The sequence below is a fragment of the Dendrobates tinctorius genome, unplaced genomic scaffold (assembly GCF_039654945.1).
Source record: "Dendrobates tinctorius isolate UK_male_01 unplaced genomic scaffold, ASM3965494v1 ptg000004l, whole genome shotgun sequence".
Taxonomy (NCBI): Eukaryota; Metazoa; Chordata; class Amphibia; order Anura; family Dendrobatidae; genus Dendrobates; species Dendrobates tinctorius.
The window spans coordinates 43,388,987-43,415,458 of record NW_027361672.1 but is presented as its reverse complement, the minus strand read 5'-3'; the positions used below and the strand labels follow the sequence as shown (position 1 = coordinate 43,415,458).

General features: G+C 45.1%; 1 protein-coding gene across 3 annotated transcripts in view; it reads right to left on the bottom strand.

The window, feature by feature from the left end:
- Positions 1-4,428: 4,428 nt before the first annotated feature.
- Positions 4,429-26,472, bottom strand: part of LYRM4 (LYR motif containing 4) — a 209,650-nt gene continuing 187,606 nt past the window's right edge. For all 3 annotated transcript variants that reach the window (XM_073567362.1, XM_073567375.1, XM_073567369.1), the window contains one exon: positions 4,429-4,821. In XM_073567362.1, coding sequence (XP_073423463.1) covers positions 4,785-4,821 — 37 coding nt within the window. In that variant the 3' untranslated portion in view covers positions 4,429-4,784. The remainder of the gene's footprint in view (positions 4,822-26,472) is intronic.

Genomic DNA, 26,472 nt, shown 5'->3' with positions numbered 1-26,472 from the left:
CTGACAGTGCTACTGCTGCCATAACTTCATCCTCATCAGATGAGGAGTTTGACTTTGACAAGTATTTGGATGACATGGAGCTGGCAAAGTGTTGCTGCAAGGAAAAAGATTTCACTCCGTCTCCTATAGCAAGCAGATTGACCATAGTTCAGCAAAATGTTTCACTTGCTCTCAAAGAAATAGAAAAATTCAACCATTCATCAAAACTGACTGCATGAGGCAATTCCTTTATACCCGGAAATTGTTAGAGATGTTGCCCATGTGGTTACGGATTTGCCTCCAACCCAAGTTAGTGTAGAGAGGTTGTTCTCTAGCCTTAAAATTATTAGGTAAGATTTGAGCTCATCTATGAAGTAGGATCTGATGGAGGCAATTCTATTTCTTAGAACAAATTCATAGACTGCACAAATGTTATTTAGTATGTTTTTGTTGAAAACTGTTTTTTGCTACTTACATAGTTTATTACATAGTATTATATATATACACATATATATATATATATATATATGTAATCGATATTACAGTGTATTACATATTTACAATTTATTAGTTTTTTGTGTTCTAAAGTTGTATTCCAATAAATATATATTATGTTCTATCTAAATATCTTTATTGTATCATAAAAATGATTAAATGTCTGATGTTCACATTGTACTACAATAACAATAAATTTTTCACTTAAATATAAGCAATATATGTGGCAGTCGGAGTTGGTGTAAGGGAAATTGAGAAGTCGGAGGTTTGGCTTACCGACTCCACAGCCCTGGTGGCCATCAGCAGCAGTGCAGCCATGACGGCAGCTTGGCCATTAGCAGTAGTGCGGTCACGACTGCTGAGCCCAAGTTGGTCATTAGACGCTGTGCAGACACGACTGTTCGCACCCCTGCTTAGAGATTGTGCGACCGTGGCAGATGTGGTTTAGATTTAGTGCAAGTGCCAAACCTCTCCACGCTCTTCATCTCAAGCCGTCTGTACATTTAGTTCTACGTGAATAACTTAAAACGCTGGTACTACAATGTAAGATTGTGGGAGACTGTTTATTAATGTCTTAGTGCTTAATGTTGCTAAAGAGATTCTGCTTTAACCACACTATAATGTATTGTTCTGATCAATGGAGTGACTTTTATAGGAAGTCTACGGTCATTAGGGAAACTTCCCGATTGGTATATAATTTATTTTGCTGCAATAATTAGCTGACAAGTGGTTTTACGAATTTATCTGAAAAATAGAAAATTATTTTGTAGTCATGTAATTTTCTAGATCCATAGTAAATTGTTTAAAAAGACTTGTTAGGATATTATCCTTAGGTAAATTGAACCTGTGATCATCCGATTGCTTTCACTATGACCCTCAATACCACAGTACTGCTGTATGTAGCAAAAATCACAGTCTACTATAAAATCCAGTCTTCAGCAGACCCCCTGGCAACTCATCAGTGCCCCACGAACATGTCACGGGGGTGTTAGTGGGAGCTGAAATGCCATTTTCAGAGATTGACAGCGGCATTTAAGAAGATAACAGCCACGGGTGGAGCTCAGCTCAACCCCCCATCTGTGGATGTTGGGCACTCAGACCATCTTCAAGGAGTCGGTTTCTAACCGTTTGTGCAGACACATGCACATTTGTGGCCTGCTGGAGGTCATTTTGCAGGGCTCTGGCAGTGCTCCTCATGTTCCTCCTTGCACAAAGGTGGAGGTAGCAGTCGTGCTGCTGGGTTGTTGCCTTCCTACAGCCCGCTCCACATCTCCTGGTAAACTGGCTTGTCTCTTGGTAGCGCCTCCAGCCTCTGGACACTACGCTGACACAGCAAACCTTATTGCCACAGCTCGCATTGATGTGCCATCCTAGAAGAGCAGCACTATCTGAGCCACTTATGTGGGTTGTAGAGTCCGTCTCATGCTACCACGAGTGTGAAAGCACAAGCAACATTCAAAAATGACCAAAACATCAGCCAGAAAGCATTGGTACTGAGATGTGGTCTGTGGTCCTCACCTGCAGAACCACTCCTTTATTGAGGGTGTCTTGATAATTGCCAATAATTTCCATCGGTTGTCTATTCCATTTGCACAACAGCATGTGAAATTGATTGTCAACCAGTGTTGCTTCCTAGGTGGACAGTTTGATTTCACAGAAGTATGATTTACTTGGAGTTATAGTCTGTTATTTAAGTGTTCCCTTTATTTTTTTGAGCAGTGTATATATATTTTTTTTTCTTTTTTGTGATGTTAACATTTTTTGTACACATAACCCTATATGCATTAACTCTTGTTTAACAGGAAGCTGCAGCATCAAAGGTGCTACCAGGAGACCGACTGGGTGGAGAAAGACCCAGAGCGGGCTCGCAGAGTGTGTTTCTTACATGCATCGCAGAAACAGATTATCACAGACCTCACAGTACACCCAACACATAAGCCTACATCCAAGCACGTTTTTTTTTTTAGTCTTCCGATTCTGGGGCGTAACGTAGAGGTCCTCAAAGCGCCTCCCAGGGTCGTCGGTGTGAGTGTTGGGGCGGTCAGCAGAGGGTAAGTTCCTTTTTTTTTTTTTGTTGTATTTTTCAACTTCATGTGGATGATTTGAGTGTAATGTTTTTGGTCTTTTTCAACAGGCTTCACAGCGTGATCCCAACTGACGGTGAGGAGGCAGGTCTAGACATTGACCTCCTTATCGATCTAGCCCAAGAGCGGGAGCCGCTGTGGAACATGGGGGACCGCCGCCACGCTGATGTTGTGACCCGTCTGCTCTGGGAGGAAGTGGGCCACAAATTTGTTGAAGATTGAGAGGACTTTGATGCTCGGGCCCAGAATCAAGTGCTTAAGTATTCACAGTTCAGTAAGTAAGGTTGCAAGATGTAATGTGTTGTATACTAACCAATTTGTACTTTCACTTTATGGGGGACAGCGTTATCAAGCAGTGGCGGTCACTCGGGGATCGCTTCAAGAGGGAGTTCAACAAAGAGATGCAGGGCCCGAGTGGATCGGGAGGATGCAGGAGCTTGAAGTATAAATATGCTACAGCCCTGTCGTTCCTCCGGTCAACTATGGTGAGCAGAAGGTAAATATTCCCCACCCCATTTCCTAAGTAAAAATGTTTACTTGTGTAACCTTTTTTTTTGGTTTCAACCACGGCCAAGCAATAGCAATATATTGCCTGCAGAGTTGAACCCTTCTGGAGCGATCCCACAGGAGTCCGCCACCGGGGACCACTTCCAACAGCCCTGACCCATCTGCACCTTCCCTCACATCTGGTCCTTCGTTCCTATCCACCAGCGCTGGAGCATCGTGACAGACTTCGTTATATGAAGCTGCTGGTGACGAGGTAGCTTTTCCTTTATCCCACCCCTCTGACACTGCTGCCACCTACAGAACACCTTTGGGTTCTGGGCGGCAGCACCAGAGGGGTCAAAAAAAGAACATACTTTTGTGAACATGTATTCCCTTAAATCTTTACTTTTAATGATATATATTAAAAAGAATACCTGTTCCCGTGAAAAAATGGAACAAAATCCACACTGATTAACAATAATAAAGGACCACAGAAAAAAGCCCTACAAAAGGACTACGATAACTTGTCTTAACACCTTCCTTGCTGTGGAGGTTGGCACCCTAGAAGAAACGATTTTTTGGCGCCCCCACTCAACGTGGACCTACCCTATCTCACCTTAGATAAAAAAGGTGGGAAAACAATAATTTGATAGGAGGGGGATGAAGTAAGAGGAAGGAAGGTAAACACAAAAAAAAAAACCTTTTTGCAGAGACAGATAATGAAAAATCTGAAATATATGTACGTGGAGAACTAGCATACAAAAGGCTATACGACCTATAGATCTTCACATTGTTCGCAATCACACCTTCTATTTTTGCCACTTGCTCTACAACCTGTCAAAGATGGGGTGTAGAAAAACTGTATAGATAGGTTTTCAGTAGCCAATAATGTTTGGGAGCCTCCCAATGGGCGTTTTTAAAAAAAAAACGGATCTGTCGAAAAATGGAAGAAAGGGATGAAAAACCGATGCAGTGGATCCGTTTTTTCGCCGGATCCGCTAGTCGAATCCGTCGCATCAGTTTTTCACAATCTGCGATGGATCCGTCGATCTGTCGAGCCAACGGATTGTGACTGACGGCAAAAAAACTGATGTGTGAAAGGGGCCTGTGTTACAAGAGTTAGATTTCGGCAGTTTCTGATCCAGGGAACTAGCCTGATTGCATAATTTTGGAGTAGGAAAGGAATTTTTCCACTCATATGGGGCAACTAGTGTATGCCTAGTGAGCTTTATGTGCCCCTGTGGACCAACATGTTAAGCTATAGATTGAGCTCGATGCACCCATTTTTTGCTCAACCATATTCATCAATTGGTAAATGGCCCTGATGTATGTACAGTAATATGATAGTTTGCTGCTAATGCATTGTTCTAGGACTGCAACAAAATAGTTAACAATTGAAAGTTTATTTTCATTCTAGAAAGAGATTATCAGAGCGCTATATGTAATTTGTTCAATCATACAGTTAAATAAATGTATTTCATCTGGTAGGACTGATTTATTCTCTTAAAGTGAAAAAAAGAGTTAAAACATATCCTTTCTATATTCCTGCTGAAGCCATAAACCTTTTAATAAATACAAAAAATATACACCAGTTATATAGTTAGACAAGAAAAGAATTGATGAAGAAAATTAATTTGTATCAATCCGTAAATGCAACGCAAGATAGTTATAGAAGTGGACCGATGCGTCAGTCGTTCTGAAGGCGAAGGCGATGCTACTGGTTCCCTGGAGACTCGATGATCAACTTGTTAGTGGTGTACAATTGCCCAATTGTAACCTGCAAATCAAATGGAAACTATGTTATCACTTCATACGTCAAAAATAGAGAATCCAAACAGAAGAAGGCAAACACCACTTGCTTCTCGGATCAAAGAGGTGAACCAATGGTAACTGTGGTTCCTGCAATACTGGCGGTACTCAGTCATCCATATATATTTCATCCAAGTGGATAGAATGAAGTCCCCAAAGCTCAGTCTTAAGAAGTAGCATCTTTCAGTGCTATATATCAACACACAAAAAAGGGACAGGGACAAAGCAAACAAAGGGTGGCCCAAGGCCATTTTGTGTCAGTCCAACTTGTTCTCTGGGCCCTGATTCATAAAAATGATTATAAGACTGACGCAAAATGTTTGTAGGCCACTCAATGTCTGTTTATTTTCCTGACCCCTCTATTTGCCCTAATATGTATCAATAAAAAAGAAGCTGCTAATTTATTCCTTCTACTTGGTCCATCGCAACTAGAGACCATATTTTATCCTAAAATGAAGAGTGACCAAGTTTTCTCTGTAGGAAAGTTAATATATGAGACACAATAGAACAGATTAATCAATGTCTTAAAGAAAAACTGACTATCACATCCAATCACAGCACAGTTTTCATCTAGGGTTCTGTTCTTGAAAAATGAAAGCTTTCTCATACTGTGTTTGCAGCATTAAAATAATCCATACCTGCCAATAGAAAGGCAAATTCACATATTCTAAATGAGGATTAATAAATTAAACATCTTAACGGCACACTTTGTAATAAATTGTATCACATCAACTTATGCAAATTGCCTCTTAAGACAGGAAGTGGAGTTGATCTCTAGTGCCCCCTATTGGAGGTAGCAATCCTAAAAGTCAATACTGACCCTATAACAAGTCTTGCCACATGAATTAAGATAAGAAGTCTAACCAGACAATCCATTTGCAGACATGTGTTTCTGGGTGTTTGACCCTCATCAGTGCAAAGCAAGAGCTATGAATTGGGTAAGTGAGAGGCTAACATTAGGTCTAAGGAGGAACATTTCTCCTGTACTATATACAAGATCTTACATGCGACTATAAGATCAGAAAACACTACTTAGACTGTTTTTAGACAATACACTATATTACAAAGTATGAGCAATAAGGTCCAGACCACATATGTCAAACTCTGGCCTGCAGGGTAAGTATATTTGGCCCGCGATGCCATGCATGTATGGAGCTCTATGCGAGACCATTATACTGTATGGAGCACTATATGAGGCCATTATACTGTAAGAAAGGCAATGCAGTGCCCCGTAATGTATGGAGGACTTTGTGGGGTCCATTATACTGTGTGGAGCACTTTTTGTGAGCATTATACTGTATGGAGGGATTTATCGTGGGGATTGTGGGGGGATACAGTAGGGACATCATATCGTGCCTGTGGAGGGTACTGTGTTTGGGGGCATTTTTGTTGGCATCATACTTTATTATCTGTATTATTCAAGGTTTTTTTTTATCACATATTTAAATTAGGCAATCGGGTCATATGTTTTTTTACTGCTTTTACATAACATATTAAGTAATTTCAAAATGTTATTCTATGACTTAGTAACTAAAATGTACTCTGTTCGTGGGACATCCCTTTAAAGTTTGTTTCCATATGTAACAGTTAATTGTTATATTTGATGATTAGAAAAAACTTCCTCAATTCTAGACTTTTTTTTTAATAAATATCAAGGTTGGCATAGACTTTGTCCACGCTTTTAATTTTGGCCCTGTGTATTTGAGTTTGACATCCCTCGTCTAGACCCTTTGTCATTTTTAACTTGTAGAATGGGAAAACCCTTGATTTACAAACACAAAATCTCCAGTGTGTGATGATAATGGGTCCATGATAATATCTACTGCATATATGTCACATACAATATCAATATTTTTTGTGAAGGAGCTATTGATGGACCTGGTTTCCTTACGTGCACCTCTGTTTATACAGTACATTATTTAATGTCATTTAGCTGGAGTAAATGGAGAAAAATCACCCATATTACCAATTTAATGATAGTAAATTTGCAAATGTAATGAAGTCACTGATGTTTATTAGCTGTTGGCTTTCCTTGGCATGTTTAGGCCATACTTTAATTGTATCAGGGGATACAACCTCCACGCCGAGCCCATGTGCAGTGATCAATAGTAATGGATCCAGGCACAGGGATGGACACAGTATTTCACAGCAGGCAATGTAAGAACCATGGCGGCAGCTTACACCACCATCTGATCTCCACTACAGCACAGACGGGTGTGATCGGATTTTTTTGTTTTTAAATTCACTTTCTTTCCCCAAACTAAATACACTTGCATGTAAGTTTACAAACGAAGCAGAGCACCACTCCTGGCCGACTGCCATGTTCCAGAGGTCAATGTCTCAACCTTTTCAGAACAGTTCAGTTACCAAAAACAAACACGGCCCTGAAAATACACAATACCCTGCATGCAAAACAGGGACGGCGAGTGCAGACCTACTCCTCTGCAATAACTCGCTGTACGGAAGAATCAGAACTTTGCTCTGGAACAAACAATATCGGAAGCAATGAACTAAAGTGCTTTGTGGAGCGCACAGCAAACGTTCCATTTCGGGGTTAGGGGCCCTTGACATGATCATAAATGGGATTTAGCAAGTCCGAGCTTTAATAGCAGCTCTGCAATTCTTTTACCATTGCATGTAATATAGTTTGTGCTCTCATGCAATAGTTTATTTCCAAGGTAACCATGAACCATGACACAGCCGGGCATAAGAAGCAGAACCCTCTTACAACTTCTTTATTTTACTCACCATTAATTCCACAGCACTTTACCGTCATCATCATCACTGTCCCCATTGGGGCTCACAATCTATGTCTTTGTAGTGTGGGAGGGAACTGGAGAACCTGGAGGAAACCAACACAAACACGGGGAGAACTTACAAACTCCTTGGTGGGATTGGAACCCAAGACCCCAGCGCTGCAAAGCAATAGTGCTAACCACTGAGCCACCGTGCTGCCCACATTGCCAACCTCTTAACCAACAGCCATTCCTCCATCCTCTACTTACTGAGAAAAATAAACAATGCTAATGTCAACTACATATGAAGACGTGTCAGACGTGGTCACTGAGAGCAGACGTCAGTTCAGAAATGGGTGCCTGCTGTACACATCTGCTAACCAGCAGGGGGCGCAACATAAGACAGGAATATAGGCCTGCACGGAAACACAACAATGGGGAAGGAGTGTGTTTTCATTCTAGAGCACCTACTACTGTACTGGCTAATCAGGAACCCTGCCACCTCAGCTACTAGCGACACACACAGGAGACACCATGCTGCTATTACTAGAGGGCTAAAGTTGGTGTTGCTGCTATGACCATGGAAAGGGGGGGGGAGGGATACCTCATTTTTGAATCTGATATAAGCTTTGGGAAAGTGTGTATGTATTGTACAAACCCAAATGTCTACATTGTCTGTACATTGCTTCATTACTGGTGCTTAACACTTAGGCCACGGTCACACTTTGAGTATTTGGTCAGTATTTTACCTCAGTATCTGCAGGCCATAACCAGGAGAGGAACAATCAGAGGAACAGTATAATAGAAACACGTCACCACTTCTGGATTTATCACCCACTCCTGGTTCTGGCTTACAGATACTGAGGTAAAATACTGACCCAAATACTGAGCGTGTGAATGTGTCCTTAGAAGTTGGCTCCGAAAACAAAGATATCTACAGGCCTGTCATATAAGCAGCTCATGCACACAATACACTGTGTTGTCCCATTGTACACTAGAAAAGTGTGATGGAACTTCTCACAGCTGCACAACACCATACTGGCCAAAAGACAACAAAAAAGCTACATGTGAACGGAACCTTAGTCCAATTCCAGAAAAATTACTCTTCAATCACTGTTATCTTCATTTCCAGAGGGAAAAAAACAGTATACTAATTCAGTACCAAGATTTGGGCTGTTTGTGGGGATTTGCTCACACTCCAGTAATTTTGCATACCTGTCATTGTCTTTTATAGCCATTTTCTCATAAATGATCAACCATGATTAGGCAAGACGCTATCAGATAGTATTCCAGGGTGTGCAATATGGCAAAAAAATACTTTGTGTAGGACACTCCTTCTATAAATAAAGCCTGTTCCAGCTCTTACAGATATTCATCGTTGGCCTCACCACTGCTTGCATTGATCTGCACACCGCTGGCTGGCAGTGACTGTAGAGTATTCGCACTAAACTAAAATGTGTAACGCATTACCAGCTAACCAAACATGCAGAGATCCGGTCACGGTCTCAAGAGGCTCATGTACAAGGATGTGTTATGGCGCCTTACAACCAGTGACAACAAAGAGGAGCAAGTGAAAATGGAACTAGTTAGCGCACAGTATGTGACCCATGATTTATATAGCGCCATCATATTCTGTAGTGCCTTGAAGCCATCACTGTCCGCATTGGTCCCTATCAGTGTGTCTTTGGAGTGTGGGAGGAAACCGGAGAACTCGGAGGAAACTTATAGTACTGCAAGATCCAAAAGAGGGCAAGATTCCATCAAGAGGACCCTTTCAAAACACTTTTAATCCGTGTGGAAAAAAGAATCATTGCTGGAATCCCACTTTCTACCTGGAAGAAATCCAAGCAAACACGGGGAGAACACACAAACTCATTGCAGATGTTGTCTTGGAGGGAATTGAACCCCAGTGCTGCTAAGCATCAGTGCTGAATAGAAGTATATTTGTAAAATATATACATTTACTATACTATAAAATAACAAACAGTAAGCTCAAAACAGGATTGCATGGTGGGAAGAAATCGCCAGCTAGGACATAGCATAAAAATTCACTGAACAGATGGATAAATGCACACAGAAGGCTACGAAAATGCTTAGCAAACTAAATCTAAAATTTCTTTGTGACAATGTGGGTTAATATTGGTTTTAGTAGATAGGGGGCAGTGCAAGACAGCAAATAAAGATGGATCCAATATGTATAAGTCCGCAATCATTCATTCAATCATATAAAGTGGGATCCAGTATGTATAAGACCGCAATCATTAACCCCTTTACCCCCAAGGGTGAATTGCACGTTCATGACCGAGCCAATTTTTACTTATTAGTTAATATTGTACTTCATGTTAGTGGTAAAATGTCATTCATATAACTTGCGTTCATTTGTGAAAAAAATGGAAATTTGGCGAACATTTTGAAAATTTCGCAATTTTCCAACTTTGAATTTTTATGCCCTTAAATCAGAGATATGGCACACAAAAAACTTAATAAGTAACATTTCACATGTTTACTTTACATCAGCACAATTTTGGAACCAAAATTTTTTTTTGTTAGGAAGTTATAAGGGTTAAAAGTTGACCAGCGATTTCTCATTTTTGCAACACCATTTTATTTTTACGGACCACATCACATTTGAGGTCACTTTGAGGGGTCTATATGATAGAAAATACCCAAAAGTGACACCATTCTAAAAACTGCACCCCTCAAGGTGCTCAAAACCAGATTCAAGAAGTTTATTAACCCTTCAGGTGCTTCACAGGAATTTTTTAAATGTTTAAACAAAATGAACATTTAACTTTTTTTCACAAAAAAAATTACTTCAGGTCCAATTTTTTTTATTTTACCAAGGGTAACAGGAGAAATTGGACAGGAAAAGTTATTGTCCTGAGTACGCTGATACCTGATATGTGGGGGAGGGGACCACTGCTTCTGCACATGGCAGAGCCCAGAAGGGAAGGAGCGCCGTTTGACTTTTTCAATGCAAAATTGGCTGGAATTCAGATCGGACGCCATGTTACGTTTGGAGAGTCCCTGATGTACCTAAACAGTGGAAACCCCCCAATTCTAACTCCAACCCTAACCCCAACACACCCCTAACCCTAATCTCAGCCCTAACCCTAGCCCTAACGGGAAAATGGAAATAATTTTTATTTTTTTTCATTATTTTTCCCTAACTAAGGGGGTGATAACGGGGGGTTTGATTTACTATTTATGGCGGTTTTTACGTTTGGCAGCTGTCACACGCTAAAAGACGCTTTTTATTGTAAAAATAGTTTTTGCATCACCACATTTTGAAAGGTATAGTTTTTCCGTGTTTTGACCCACCAAGTCATGTGAGGTCTTATTTTTTGCGGGACAAGTTGACGTTTTTATTGGTACCATTTTCGGGGACGTGACATTTTTTGATTGCTTTTTATTCCGATTTTTGGGACGCAGAATGAACAAAAACCAGCGTACATGAATTTCTTTTGGGGGGGTGCGTTTACACCGTTCCGCGTCCAGTAAAATTGATCATGCGGTTTTATTCTTCGGGTCAGTACGGTTACTTGCGATACCTCATTTATGTCATTTTTTTATGTTTTGGCGCTTTTATGCAATGAAAACAATTTTATATAAAAAATTATTTTTGCATCGCTTTATTCTGCGAGCTTTTTTATTTTTTGCTGATGATGCTGTGTGGCGGCTCATTTTATGCAGGACAAGATGACGTTTTCAGCGGTACCATGGTTATTTATATTTATCTTTTTGATCGCGCGTTATTGCACTTTTTGTTCGGCGGTATGATAATAAAGCATTATTTTTTGCTTTGTTTTCTATTTTTTAAGGGGTTCGCTAAAGGGGTTAACTAATGGGACAGTTTTATAGGGCGGGTCGTTACGGACACAGCTATACTAAATATGTGTACTTTTATTGTTTTTTTTTTTATTTCCAAAAAATGAATTTATTAGGGAATATTTGTTTTTTCTAATTTATATAGCGATTTTTTATAAATTATTTTTACTCTTTTTTTTAATTTTTTTTTTACTTTATTACATTGTCCCAGGGGGGACATAACTGTCATGTGACAGATCGCTGATCTGTCACATCACAGATCGCTGTAACAGGCGATCTGTCACAGGCATTGAAGCAACTTCCTCATGCCTGCGCTTTGCAAGCAGTGAGGAAGCCATCTCCCTGCAGGCCCCCGAAGGTCCCCGTCGCCATAATGGATCCAGGGACCTGCAGGGAAGGAGGCCCCCATAGCAGCGCTGCACATTGCGCTGCTGCGGGGGTCTCAGGGAAGTACGGAGGGAGTCCCCTTCCTCCCGATGCTTCCCTAAACCCCCGGTACACTGCGATCGTGTTTGATCGCAGTGTGCCAGGGGTTAACGTGTCGGGGCGGTCCGTGACCGCCCGACACATAGTGCCGGGTGTCAGCTGTGATAATCAGCTGACACCCGGCCGCGATCAGCGGCGCTCACCCTGTGGCGCCGCTGATCGTGCTAGACGTACTATACTGTCCATGGGCATAGGGGCCCGGGTCCCATGGACGGTATAGTACGTCTTATGTCAGAAAGGGGTTAATACAATCAAATAAAAGCGGATCCAGTATGTGTAAGTCCACAATCATATATAGCAGGATCCAGTATGTATAAGTCTGCAATAATGAATGCAATCATATAAAGCTGAACAAGTACAGTGGGTGCGGAAAGTATTCAGACCCCTTTAAAAGGTTTCACTCTTTGTTTCATCGCAGCCATTTGGTAAATTCAAAAAAAGTTCATTTTTTTCTCATTAATGTACACTCTGCACCCCATCTTGACTGAAAAAAAAACAGAAATGTAGAAATTTTTGCTAATTTATTAAAAAAGAAAAACTGAAATATCACATGGTCACAAGTATTCAGACCCTTTGCTCAGACACTCATATTTAAGACACATGCTGTCCATTTCCTTTTGATCCTCCATGAGTTTGTTCTACTCCTTCATTGGAGACCAGCTGTGTTTAATTAAACTGATAGGACTTGATTTGTAAAGGCACACACCTGTCTATATGAGAACTCACAGCTCACAATGCAGAATCATGAGGTCAAAGGAACTGGCCAAGGATCTCAGAGAGAGAATTGTGGAAAGGCACAGATCCGGCCAAGGATATAAAAGAATTTCTGCAGTACTCAAGGTTCCGAAGAGCACAGTGGCCTCCATAATGCTTAAATGGAAGATGTTTGGGACCACCGGAAGTCTTACTAGACCTGGTCGTCCAGCCAAACTGAACAATGGGAGAAGAGCCTTGGTGAGAGAAGTAAAGAAGAACTCCAAGATCACTGTGACTGAGTATCACAGATGCAGTAGAGAGATGGGAGAAAGTTCCACAAAGTCAACTATCACTGCAGGCAGTATGGCAGAGTGGCCTGATGGAAGCCTCTCCTCAGTGCCAGATATATGAAAGCCCACACAGAGTTTGCTAAAAAACACATGAAGGACTCTCAGACTATGAGAAAGAAGATTCTCTGGTCTGAAGAGATGAAGATAGAACTTTTTGGTGATAATTCTAAGCGGTATGTGTAGAGCAAACCAAGCACTGTTCATCACCTGCCCAATACAATGCCAACAGTGAAACAAGGTGGTGGCAGCATCATGCTACGGGGGTGTTTTTCAGCTGCAGGGACAGGACGAGTGGTTGCAATTGAAGGAAACAAGAATGCGGCCAAGTACAGAGATATCCAGGATGAAAACTTCTTCCAGAGTGCTCTGGACCTGAGACTTGGCCAAAGGTTCACCTTCCAACAAGCCATTGAACCTAAGCACGCAGCTAAAGTACAAAGGAGTGGCTTCAGAACAATTATGTGACCATTCTTGACTGGCCCAGCCAGAGTCCTGACCTAAACCCAATTGAGCATCTCTGGAGAGACCTGAAAATGGCTGTCCGTCCACCAACGTTCACCATCCAACCTGAGGGAACTGGAGAGGAACTGCAAGGAAGAATGGCAGAGGATCCCCAAATCCAGGTGTGAAAAACATGTTGCATCATTTCCAAGACGACTTATGGCTGTACTAGCTCAAAAGGATGCTTCTACTCAATACTGAGCAAAGGGTCTGAATACTTATGACCGTGATATTTCAGTTGTTCTTTTTCAATAAAATTGCAAAAATTTGTACATTTCTGTTTTTTTTTCCAGGCATGATGGGGTGCAGAGTGCACATTAATGAAAAAAAATGAACTTTTTTGAATTTACCAAATAGCTGCAATGAAACAAAGAGTGAAAAATGTAAACGGGTCTGAATTCTTTCCTTTCCCACTGTATATGAGGAGAATCAAGAAGGTAATAGTATATATATGGAGGTATCAGAGGGCAATATTAGCATATATGGAGAGATCAGAGGGCAATATTAGTATATATGGAGGGATCAGAGAGCTATATTAGTATATATGGAGGGATCAGAGGGCAATATTAGTATATATGGAGGAATCAGGTGGCATTGGAGATACGCATGAGGGAAATCAAGGAGCATTACTTGCTATTATATGTGGGGAGCTCAAGGGGAAATATCACTTTTGGCAAGACACAATGGGCACTACTGTTAATGGAAAGTTCAGGAGAGTAATTGTTATTACTATTGGGGAACTAAGAAAAGTAATGTTACTGTTTTTGTGCCACACAGGAGGAGCAGTAATAAGGACACATAAGGCAGCAGCGGCTCAGCATTGGGGTAACAGCAGCATGGCCAATTCATGCGAGATCACCACCCACGGCAAGGTGTACCCCCTTGACGACACCCAAACCTTATATACCTCTCCTGGGCATTTTTAATTAGAGCTAGCTGCTGCCTGTTCTTAAATTTGCAGGCATTTCAGCTCGCGAGATGCATATAAGGTTAGGGACTCATCAAGAGGTACGCCTTGTCATGCCTGATGGGCTCTCATGAATTGGCCAATTTGTGCACTAAATAACTTCATTTCTTTAAATAGTTTCTATAGCAGTAATTCAATTTCAGTTTCATAAACTCAATGTTTGCATACTATAGTATTTCAGAGTGCACCCTTCAGAAAAGACCTCAAATGTGAGTTGCTATTGTAAGGAGGCTAATGGCCTCGTAATCAATGGAAGGTATGTGTCACAGGAATGGCTGTTCCCTGTGATGTAACCCGGAGTATTTTTCTTCAGTGCACGTAAGCACTAGGATGTTGTTTAGTGCACCTGTGTCCGGGTTGCGGGTAACTATGAGAGATAGGCGGTCTGGCTACCCACATATCTCACCTGTGAGTGTGGTTACAGCCTACATAATGGAGGCTGTTGTTTGGCACATGGTCAGTGGCCGGAGGTATGGAGACCTCCATTGTCTGTGCGCAAAGAGGGAGAAGCCTTCCTGTGTGAGGGGCTCCAGACCAAGCCTGCGTGCTTTATATCGCCCAGCATGTATGTCCACAGGGCTGAAGGAGCAGAACCCGGCTAAGGACATTTTACGGTTATTTTGCCTGCTCTGAAGGTCGTTTACCCTTTGTTGTTGCTTAGGCCTCTTTCACACATCCGTCTGTCACCATCAGTCAAAATCCGCCGTTTTGCAAAAAAAAAATGGATCCGCCATTTTTCTTGGCGGATCTGTTTTTTTCCCCTTTGACTTGCATTATCAGCGGATCTTGACAGATGGTCATCCGTTGGATCCGTTTTTTACGGATCCGCCAAAATTTTGGCGTCCGCAGACATGACAGGACGGACACTGCAACGTTTTTTTGCTGGCTGGATCCGCATTTGCACACTGCGCATGCCTGGAAGAATAGCCTCTGGTGGAAATTTAACCCTACATGCCAGGTATGGCGGCTGAAAAAAAATCTCTCTCTCTCCACGGGTTCCTTTAAATTTCTGCCTTCCCCGGATGCGTCAAAGCAACGGTCCGGTAGCACGTTGCTTTCAAAACAGTTGCGGATCCATGTCCCGTCATTTTCGCGGATTGCAACTGATGAAAAAAACGTATGTGTGAAACAGGCCTTAGGGGTTTATGAATTAAATAAACCCACACGGACCTTTTAAAGAAACGTGACTCACCAATCCAAGCTACCTGCACCTCTTGTCTAAAGGTGCGCCACCGCTGCTTGGAGAATCCTTCTACCCAGGCTCGCATCCGCCGAAGCCTGAGATGGACATTGTAATGTTTAGTTAAACGTGTGCAGGCTGGACCAGGTTGCTGCCTTGCAAACCTGTTCCGCCAAAGCCTGGTGTCGAAGCGCCCAAGAGGCACCCACTGCCCGAGTAGAGTGTGCTCTGATCCCTGCTGGAATCGGCGCGCCTCTGACGCGGTAGGACTCCAGAATAACCAAACTAATCCATCTGGCTATGGTTGATTTTGAGGCAGCGAGTCCCTTCCTGCGACCCTCAGGGAGCAAGAACAGCGCGTCTGACTGACGAAAGGGTGCCGTCCGTGACACGTACCTCCTGAGAGCTCTCACCAGGTCCAACATACAGTTGTGGCCAGAAGTATTGACACCCCTGCAATTCTGTCAGATAATACTCAGTTTCTTCCTGAAAATGATTGCAAACACAAATTCTTTGGCATTATTATCTTCATTTAATTTGTCTTAAATGAAAAAACACAAAAGAGAATGAAGCAAAAAGCAAAACATTGATCATTTCACACAAAACTCCAAAAAAATGGGCCAGACAAAAGTACTGGCACCCTCAGCCTAATACTTGGCTACACAACCTTTAGCCAAAATAACTGCGACCAACCGCTTTCGGTAACCATCAAAGTGTTTCTTACAATGCTCTGCTGGAATTTTAGACCATTCTTCTTTGGCAAACTGCTCCAGGTCCCTGATATTTGAAGGGTGCCTTCTCCAAACTGCCATTTTTAGATCTCTCCACAAGTGTTCTATGGGATTCAGGTCTGGACTCATTGCTGGCCACCTTAGAAGTCTCCAGTGCTTTCTCTCAAACCATTTTGAAGTGTGTTTTGGGTCATTGTCCTGCTGGAAGACCCATGACCTCTGAGGGAGACCCAGCTTTCTCACACTGGGCCCTACATTATGCTGCAAAATTTGTTGGTAGTCTTCAGACTTCATAATGCCATGCACACGGTCAAGCAGTCCAGTTCCAGAGGCAGCAAAGCAACCCCAAAACATCAGGGAACCTCCGCCATGTTTGACTGTAGGGACCGTGTTCTTTTCTTTGAATGCCTTTTTTCTCCTGTAAACTCTATCTTGATGCCTTTGCCCAAAAAGATCTACTTTTGTCTCATCTGACCAGAGAACATTCTTCCAAAACGTTTTAGGCTTTTTCAGGTAAGTTTTGGCAAACTCCAGCCTGGCTTTTTTATGTCTCGGGGTAAGAAGTGGGGTCTTCCTGGGTCTCCTACCATACAGTCCCTTTTCATTCAGACACCGACGGATAGTACGGGTTGACACTGTTTTACCCTCGGACTGCAGGGCAGCTTGAACTTGTTTGGATGTTAGTCGAGGTTCTTTATCCAACATCCGCACAATCTTGCATTGAAATCTCGTCAATTTTTCTTTTCCGTCCACATCTAGGGAGGTTAGCCACAGTGCCATGGGCTTTAATCTTCTTGATGACACTGCGCACAGTAGACACAGGAACATTCAGGTCTTTGGAGATGAACTTGTAGCCTTGAGATTGCTCATGCTTCCTCACAATTTGGTTTCTCAAGTCATCAGACAGTTCTTTGGTCTTCTTTCTTTTCTCCATGCTCAATGTGGTACACACAAGGACACAGGACAGAGGTTGAGTCAACTTTAATCCATGTCAACTGGCCGCAAGTGTGATTTAGTTATTGCGAACACCTGTTAGGTGCCACAGGTAAGTTACAGGTGCTGTTAATTACACAAATTAGAGAAGCATCACATGATTTTTCGAACAGTGCCAACTTTTGTCCACCTCTTTTTTGTGTTTGGTGTGGAATTATATCCAATTTGGCTTTAGGTCAATTCTTTTTGTGTTTTTTCATTTAAGACAAATTAAATGAAGATAATAATACCAAAGAATTTGTGTTTGCAATCATTTTCAGGAAGAAACTGAGTATTATCTGACAGAATTGCAGGGGTGTCAATACTTTTGGCCACAACTGTATGAAGAGCCTTTTCCACAAGGTGCACCGGTGCTGGACAGAAAGAGGGCAAGACAATATCCTCATTAATATGAAACGAGGAAACGATCTTTGGTAAAAAAGGAGGAGCTGGTCTAAGAACCACCTAGTCTTTGTAAAAGGTCAGGAACGGGGCTCGGCAAGATAACGCTGACAGCTCCGAGACCCTCCTGATTGATGTTATGGCTACCAGAAACACCACCTTCCAGGAAAGGTATGACAAAGAGACATCCTGTAGCGCAGGGTCCCCAACCGCCGGTCCGCGGCCCAGCACCGGGCCGCTGCAGTGCCCTTGCCGGTCCGCGGACACAAGGGGAGCCAGGGGCGGTCAGTGGCATAGCGGGGGCGGGGGCGGCGCGCAGCAGTTCTAGCGGCGGCCAGGGAGCGATCCAAGCAGCTCCGCTGCCTGCAAGAGGGAATAGCAGGAGCGGAGCTGCAAGGACCCGTCCAGCTTCCTGCCCGCCGCCCGCGCTTCCCGTCTGACTGACACAGAGAGGAGAGCGCGGCTGCTGTGTCAGAACGAGGAAGCGCGGGCGGCGGGCAGGTGAGAGGAGAGAGGTGGTGTGTGTATGTATGTCTGTGTGTGTATGTATGTCTGTGTGTGTGTGTGTGTGTATATATCTGTCTGTCTGTGTGTGTGTGTTGGTCTGTGTTTGTGTAGCCTGGCCCTGGAGGAGATGGGGACATGAGGAGAAGGCCATGAGGGGAGTGATGGAGAGACGGCAGTGATGAGGAGAGGGGAGTGATGGGGTGAAGGCAATGATGGGGAGAGGGGAGTGATGGGGTGAAGGCAATGATGGAGAGATGGCAGTGATGGGGTGAAGGCAATGATGGGGAGACAGCAGTGATGGGGTGAAGGCAATGATGGGGAGAGGGGAGTGATGGGGTGAAGGCAATGATGGGGAGAAGGGAGTGATGGGGTGAAGGCAATGATGGAGAGATGGCAGTGATGGGGTGAAGGCAATGATGGGGAGAAAGGAGTGATGGGGTGAAGGCAATGATGGGGAGAGGGGAGTGATGGGGTGAAGGCAGTGATGGGGAGAGGGGAGTGATGGGGTGAAGGCAATGATGGGGAGACAGCAGTGATGGGGTGAAGGCAATGATGGGGAGAGGGGAGTGATGGGGTGAAGGCAATGATGGGGAGAAGGGAGTGATGGGGTGAAGGCAATGATGGAGAGATGGCAGTGATGGGGTGAAGGCAATGATGGGGAGAAGGGAGTGATGGGGTGAAGGCAATGATGGGGAGAGGGGAGTGATGGGGTGAAGGCAATGATGGGGAGACAGCAGTGATGGGGTGAAGGCAATGATGGGGAGACAGCAGTGATGGGGTGAAGGCAATGATGGGGAGAGGGGAGTGATGGGGTGAAGGCAATGATGGGGAGAAGGGAGTGATGGGGTGAAGGCAATTATGGAGAGATGGCAGTGATGGGGTGAAGGCAATGATGGGGAGAAGGGAGTGATGGGGTGAAGGCAATGATGGAGAGACAGCAGTGATGGGGTGATGGGAATGATGGAGAGACAGCAGTGATGGGTGAAGGCAATGATGGAGAGACAGCAGTGATGGGGTGAAAGCAATGATGGAGAGACAGCAGTGATGGGGTGAAGGCAATGATGGGGAGAAGGGAGTGATGGGGTGAAGGCAATGATGGGGAGACAGCAATGATGGGGAGAAGGGAGTGATGGGGTGAAGGCAATGATGGAGAGATGGCAGTGATGGGGTGAAGGCAATGATGGAGAGATGGCAGTGATGGGGTGAAGGCAATGATGGGGAGAAGGGAGTGATGGGGTGAAGGCAATGATGGGGAGAAGGGAGTGATGGGGTGAAGGCAATGATGGGGAGAAGGGAGTGATGGGGTGAAGGCAATGATGGGGAGAAGGGGGTGATGGAGCACTTATTCAAAACCTATGGTGAGTTGAGTCACATTATAAATGTTATTTAATTATAAGTATGCACTGCTACACTACAACCGTGTCCATAGCCCCGCCCCCTTATGACCAAAGCCCCGCCCCTGCCACACCTCCATCCCCGCCCTGCCGGGCCATGGAAGAATGGTCTTGCTTGAAACCGGTCCCTGGTGCAAAAAAGGTTGGGGACCACTGCTGTAGCGGCTCAAATGGAGCTTCCTGCAGAACACTTAGGACCAGGTTAAGGTCCCAGGAGTCCATAGGTGCCTTATAGGGAGGTACCAAGTGGGAGACCCCCTGGATGAAAGTCTTAACCTGCAAGTTGGTAGCAATCCTGCGCTGAAAAAGGACGGATAAAGCCGATATCTGTCTCCTGAGAGAACTGGGGGCCAAGCCTGAGTCTAAACCTGACTGGAGAAAAGCCAAGATATTAGGGATGGAGAATCTCAGTGGCGAACAACCGTTGCCCCGACACCATGCAAAGAAAACCTTCCAGGTGTGGTGGTAAACTCATGCCGAGGTAGGCTTTGGGGCGCTAACCATCGTAGCAACCAAACTGCGCCCGAACCCCGCCTGCGTCAGAATCCAGGATTCAACGGCCAAGCTGTCAAACACAGGGCCCCTGAGTTCTGGTGGCAGATCGGCCCTTGAGAAAGTAGATCTGGGCGCTCTGGCAGTCGCCATGGCACGTCGACAAGCAGCTGCACTAGATCTGCGTACCACGCAGAGGCAGTGGGGGAAATAAGTATGGGAAGTGAAACTGACTCCATGGCAGAACCAGCGCATCCACGGCGATTGCCTGTGGGTCCCGGGACCGCGCAACGAACACGGACACCTTGGCGTTCACCCTGGACGCCATCAGATCCACATCCAGTGTTACACACCGTTGGCAAATCTGCTGAAAAACCTCTGGGTGAAGTAACCATTCCCCGGACGCAAGCCCCTGACGGCTGAGGAATAATAATAAATAATAATAATCTTTATTTATATAGCGCCAACATATTCCGCAGCGCTTTACAGTTTAACAGTTTCAAAATACAAGTCATAAGTAACAACGTTAACAATACAATAATTAAAGCAAAATAAGACGACCCTGCTCGAGAGAGCTTACAATCTACAATGAAGTGAGGGAGATACAAAGTACAGGTGTGTATTTACAATTGTGTATTTACAATGAAGGTCCAGCCATCTTGAGGGAGTGAAGGATGGATGGAAATAGTGAATGGGCTACACACGCACAATTACACAGAATGACTTTGATTAGTGAACGTGACAGGCCGCTCTGAACAAATGTGTTTTGAGGGAGCGCCTAAAACTAAGCAAATTGTGGTTAGTCATAATTTCTTGTGGTAGAGCATTCCAGAGGATAGGAGCAGCACGGGAGAAGTCTTGGAGTCGGGAGTAGGAGGTACTAATTAGTGCAGAGGTTAGTCATAAGTCATTTGCAGAGCGCAGCGATCGGCTAGGCCGATAGACAGAAATGAGGGAGGAGATGTAAGGGGGTGCCACACTGTGGAGAGCTTTGTGGGTGAGAACAAGTACTTTGAATTGGATCCTATAATGAATGGGCAGCCAGTGTAATGACTGACGAAGAGCAGACACATCCGAGTACCGATTAGCCAGATGGACGACCCTGGCCGCTGCAAGTATGGACTGGAGAGGGGATAGTCGAGTGACGGGGAGGCCAATTAATAGAGCGTTGCAGTAATCCAGGCGGGAGTGGATCAATGCAACAGTGAGGGTTTTTGTTGTTTCGATGGTGAGAAAAGGGCGGATTCTAGAGATGTTCTTTAGGTGTAAGCGGCAAGAGCGGGCAAGGGATTGTATATGGGATGTAAAGGAGAGATTGGTGTCAAACATAACACCCAGACAGCGCGCCTGCTGCCGGGGTGTTATTGTGGTACCACCCACGGAGGGGGAAATGTCAGATTTAGGGAGGTTAGTAGACGGCGGGAGCAGAAGTAGTTCAGTTTTGGAGAGGTTGAGTTTCAGATAGAGAGTGGACATGATATTGGAGACTGCGGACAGACAGTCACTGGCGTTCTGTAGTACAGCAGGGGTAAGGTCGGGGGAAGACGTATATAGTTGTGTGTCATCAGCATAAAGATGGTACTGAAAGCCAAATCTGCTGATGGTCTGTCCATTTGGGGCTGTGTAAAGAGAGAAAAGAAGGGGGCCAAGGACTGAGCCCTGAGGTACCCCGACAGCAAGAGGAAGAGGAGATGACGTGGAGCCAGAGAACAAAACACTGAAGGAGCGGTCAGAGAGATAGGAAGAGAACCAGGAGAGAGCAGTGTCCTTAATGCCTAGTCACTGGAGCCTAGAGAGTAGGAGATGGTGGTCAACAGTATCGAAAGCTGCAGATAGGTCAAGAAGAATGAGCAGAGAGTAGTCACTGTTACGGTTTGCTGTCAGAAGGTCAATGGTCACTTTGATGAGTGCAGTTTCAGTCGAATGTAGGGGGCGGAAGCCGGACTGTGAAGGGTCTAGAAGGAAGCGAGTGGAGAGGCAAAGGGTAACGCGGGAGTAAACTAGGCGTTCCAAAAGTTTAGAGATGAAGGGGAGATTGGAGACTGGTCTGTAGTTGTTTGTGCAGGATGGGTCGAGAGCGGGTTTCTTTAGTAATGGAGTAACAATGGCGTGTTTGAAGGATGGGAAAATGCACGAGGAGAGGCAGAGATTAAAGATTGTAGTTAGGTGGGTTGTGACGACTGGAGAGAGTGACTGGAGGAGATGTGAGGGAATGGGGTTGGTAGTGCATGTAGTCGGACGAGAAGAAAAGAGGAGTCTGGAGACTTCTTCTGTGATGGGATCAAATGTGGAAAGTGAGCCAGGGGAGATGCAGGAAGGGATGTGAGTCACAGCACTTGGTGGTTGGGAGCAGATTTCCTGACGGATATTATCTATTTTTTCTGTAAAGTGTGAGGCCAGGTCATCAGCACAAATGTCTGTGATAGGGGCTTGTGCTTTTGGCCTGAGGAGGGAGTGAAAAGTGTCAAAAAGTTTCTTGGGGTTGTTGGCTAGTGAGGAGATCAGGGTGGTGAAGTAGGTCTGTTTGGCAAGGTGAAGGGCAGCGTTATAGGTTTTTAACATAAATTTGAAGTGGATGAAGTCTTCTGGTGTGTGGGTTTTTCTCCATAGGCGTTCAGCACTCCTAGAGCATCGCTGGAGAAGTTGAGTTTGCGATGTGAGCCAGGGCTGTTTTACTCTGTGCTTGGAGGTTCTGAGGGTGAGGGGAGCTACTTGGTCAAGGGTGCTTCTAAGAGTGTCATTGTAGTGATGAACAGCCAGATTAGGACAGGAAAAAGAGGAGATTGGGGACAGTGATGAGTGTAGGGAATCTGAAAGTATCTGATGGTTAATGGTTTGTAGATTTCTGACTGTGTGGTAGGTAGGAGTGATCTGGGGTGGGCGAGGATTTGTGAGCGTGAAGGAGAGAATGTTGTGGTCAGAGAGTGGAAGCGGTGAGTTATTTAGGTGGGAGATTGAACAGAGCTGGCCGAAGACCAGATCAAGGGTGTTACCGTCCTTGTGTGTCTCAGAGGTTGAAAGCTGCGAGAGGCCTAGAGAGGTGGTTAGTGATAGAAGCTGGGATGCAGATGTGGACGTAGGGCTGTTAATGGGGATGTTGAAGTCTCCCAGGATGAGGGTTGGAAGTTCTGAGGACATGAAGTGTGGCAGCCAGGCTGAAAAGTGGTCAAGGAAGTGGGTTGGTGAGCCTGGGGGCCAGTATATGACCGCTACCCTGAGGGGGAGGGGACGGAAGAGCCTGATGGTGTTGACCTCAAAAGAAGGGAATAAGAGTGATGGACCTGGGGGATGACCTGGAAAGTGCATTGTGGGGACAGGAGTATGCCGACTCCACCACCATGTCTGTTTGTGGGTCTCGGGGAGTGAGAGAATTGTAAGCCACCATAGGAAATGGCAGCAGGAGAGACAGTGTCAGAATCCTGAATCCAGGTTTCAGTGAGGGCCAACAGATTAAGAAAGTTGATCAGAAAGTAGTTGTGTAGGAAAGGAAGCTTGTTACAAGCAGACCGTGGATTCCAGAGGGCACAATTAAAAGATGGAGATGAGGGAGTGCAAGTAATATTAATAAGATTATTATGGTTTCGATATGAGGTAGGGTAGGGGTTGAGGTTGGGGGATGGTGGACCAGGGTTGGGGGAGATGTCCCCTGAAATCAGTAGGAGTAGGAAGATAAAGAGCAAATAGCTGTTGGAATTGTAAGTAGTTTTTTTCTGCGATGTGTTTGGGCAAGATGGGCTGAGGTTTCTCAGGAAGGTGAGGCGTGCATGGGAGCTGTACATGGGAAAGGGAAGTATAGAGGGGCTGATGTGTATGAGTCGTGATGGAGGGGGGATAGGGTGGTGAATGTGGATGGCAAGGGAACACAGAAGGATAAAAATAAAACACATGGTTAAAGGGGAGAGCAAAGTGTGAGTTACTTGACTCCTGCCCTGACTAACTGCCATGTATAACTGCTGTTTTCCTGATGCTTAGCTTATGGGATGCTTGCATGCCGCACCCCACACTGCGTGCTTCCCTTTAGGAACTACTACATATATAGGCCACACTACAGGGTCAGGATAGAGGGCTTGTGGGAGCTGGTTGGGTATAATTTGGCAGCTGGGGCCAGCACACCAGGGGATGGTTAGATGATCAAAGGCACTAGACCAGGCTGTGTCAATATGCTATAGCACCTTCCACCTGATAAGATCTAGAGAGGCCCCAGTCCCGGATCTAAAGCAATAAGTATTACATACAGTGCAACAAACTAATTATACCAAAGCTTTAGCAAGCACTAACATATGCAGCAAAATAGTAAAGCAGCAGAAGTATGGAGTTGTACCATTTGGATATATTTCAGCAGAAAATACAGGCAGCAGAGGTGGGAAGTTGTACCATTCAGGCTGCTTGCTAGCAGTGAATGGAGTAAATACATGCAGGGTGGCTCAGTTGATTACCATTTGGATATATTGCAGCAGAAAATAGAGGCAGCAGAGGTGGGAAGTTGTACCATTCAGGCTGCTTGCTAGCAGTGAAAGGAGTAAATACATGCAGGGTGGCTCAGTTGATTACCATTTGGATATATTGCAGCAGAAAATAGAGGCAGCAGAGGTGGGAAGTTGTACCATTCAGGTTGCTTGATAGCAGTGAATGGAGTAAATACATGCAGGGTGGCTCAGCTGATTACCATTTGGATATATTGCAGCAGAAAATAGAGGCAGCAGAGGTGGGAAGTTGTACCATTCAGGCTGCCGCCGTGTTTTCTACCCCCGGGATGTGGACCGCCGATATCAGCGAGCGGTTCCTCTAGGCCCAGCGAAGCACGTACCCTACTTCACGCATGGTTGCCCTGCTGCGGGTGCGCCCCTGAATCCGGACGGGGCGGCCTTCTAGAAGGTGATGGAATCGATGCAGAGTCAGCCGGATCGCCCGTATCTCCAACAAGTTGATCGGGAGGCGTGCCTCCTGCGGTGACCACTGTCCCTGGGTCGTGTGGTGGCGAAAAAACGCTCCCCAGCCGAGAACGCTGGCGTCGGCTGTGACCACCAGCCACTGATCTGGGGGAAAGGGAGGAGCTGATTGTCCACCACTCTAGTGACTGTCTGACCTGAGAGGACAACCGGCACCGATGATCGAGCATGAATGGGTTCTTGTCCCTGGCTGACAAGAGGGTGTGCTGCAGGGGACAAAGATGAAACTGGGCTAACGGGATCGCTTCCATTGCTGCCACCATTTTCCCCAGAATCCTCATGCCGAAATGGATGGTGTGAGGGCCTGGTTGGCGCAGTACTCACACCCCCTGCCGGAGGGCTAGGACCATGTCTCGAGGGAGACTTACCAACCTTCGGCAAGTGTCGAAGGTCATCCCTAAAAAGGAAATTCTCTGAGCTGGAACTAGGGATGACTTCTTTACATTGACCAACCACCCTAAGCGGGCAAGAGTATCTAGAGTAATGCTGACACTTTCCTCGCATGCCTGCCTTGAAGGGGTCTTGACCAAGAGGTCGTCTAAGTAGGGGAATAGGACTATGCCCCGGGAGTGCAGGATGGCCATGGGGACTGCCATGACCTTTGTGAACACTCTGGGGGCAGTGGCTAGCCCGAAGGGCAGCGCTGTAAACTGAAAATGTAGACCGTTTGTGACGAAGCGTAGAAACCTTTGATGCGGAGGGAAAATGGGGATATGTAGATAGGCGTCATGGATATCGATAGAGGCCAAGTACTCTCCCTGCCCCATTGCCGATATGACTGAAAGGATAGATTCCATCTGGAAATGTCTGATCCTGATAAATCTGTTCAGGAGATTTAGATCCAAAATGGGCCTGACCGTCCCGTCCTTTTTGGGGACTGCAAACAGGTTGGAATAGAAGCCCTGCGTCTTCTCGTTTTCCGGTACTGGAATGATAACTCCGTTGTGGCTGAGCGAATCGATGGCTTCCCGTAGAGCCTTTGCCCGGGTAATCCACTTTGGGAAGACAGGAAAGAAAAAAATCATCTTGGGGGTACCTGACAAATTCTATCTTGTACCCTGTGGACATCAGCTCTCTCACCCATGTGTCGTGTGCAAAATTGAGCCAGGCGTGGTGAAACCGGAGTAGGCGGCCACCTACCCTGCTGGTGCCGCCTGACAAATGCCTCAAGTCATTTGGCTGAAGATCTTTGGGACCTGGATCCTCTCGACCTGGCCTGGTTAGTACGCATCCTCCCCAATGGGTTGGCTCTATATGAGACCTGTCGGTCCCTATTGTGATTAGGACGCACTGATGCGGCGGAATTAGCCGCTGTCGTCCACCCGGGGTTGCGAAAGGCCCGAAAACGCGCCTGCAACTGGTGACGAAACGGCGGTTTGGCCTTTTGCTGAGGAAAAAAGCCGCTCTTGCCTCCTATGGAGTCGAAGAT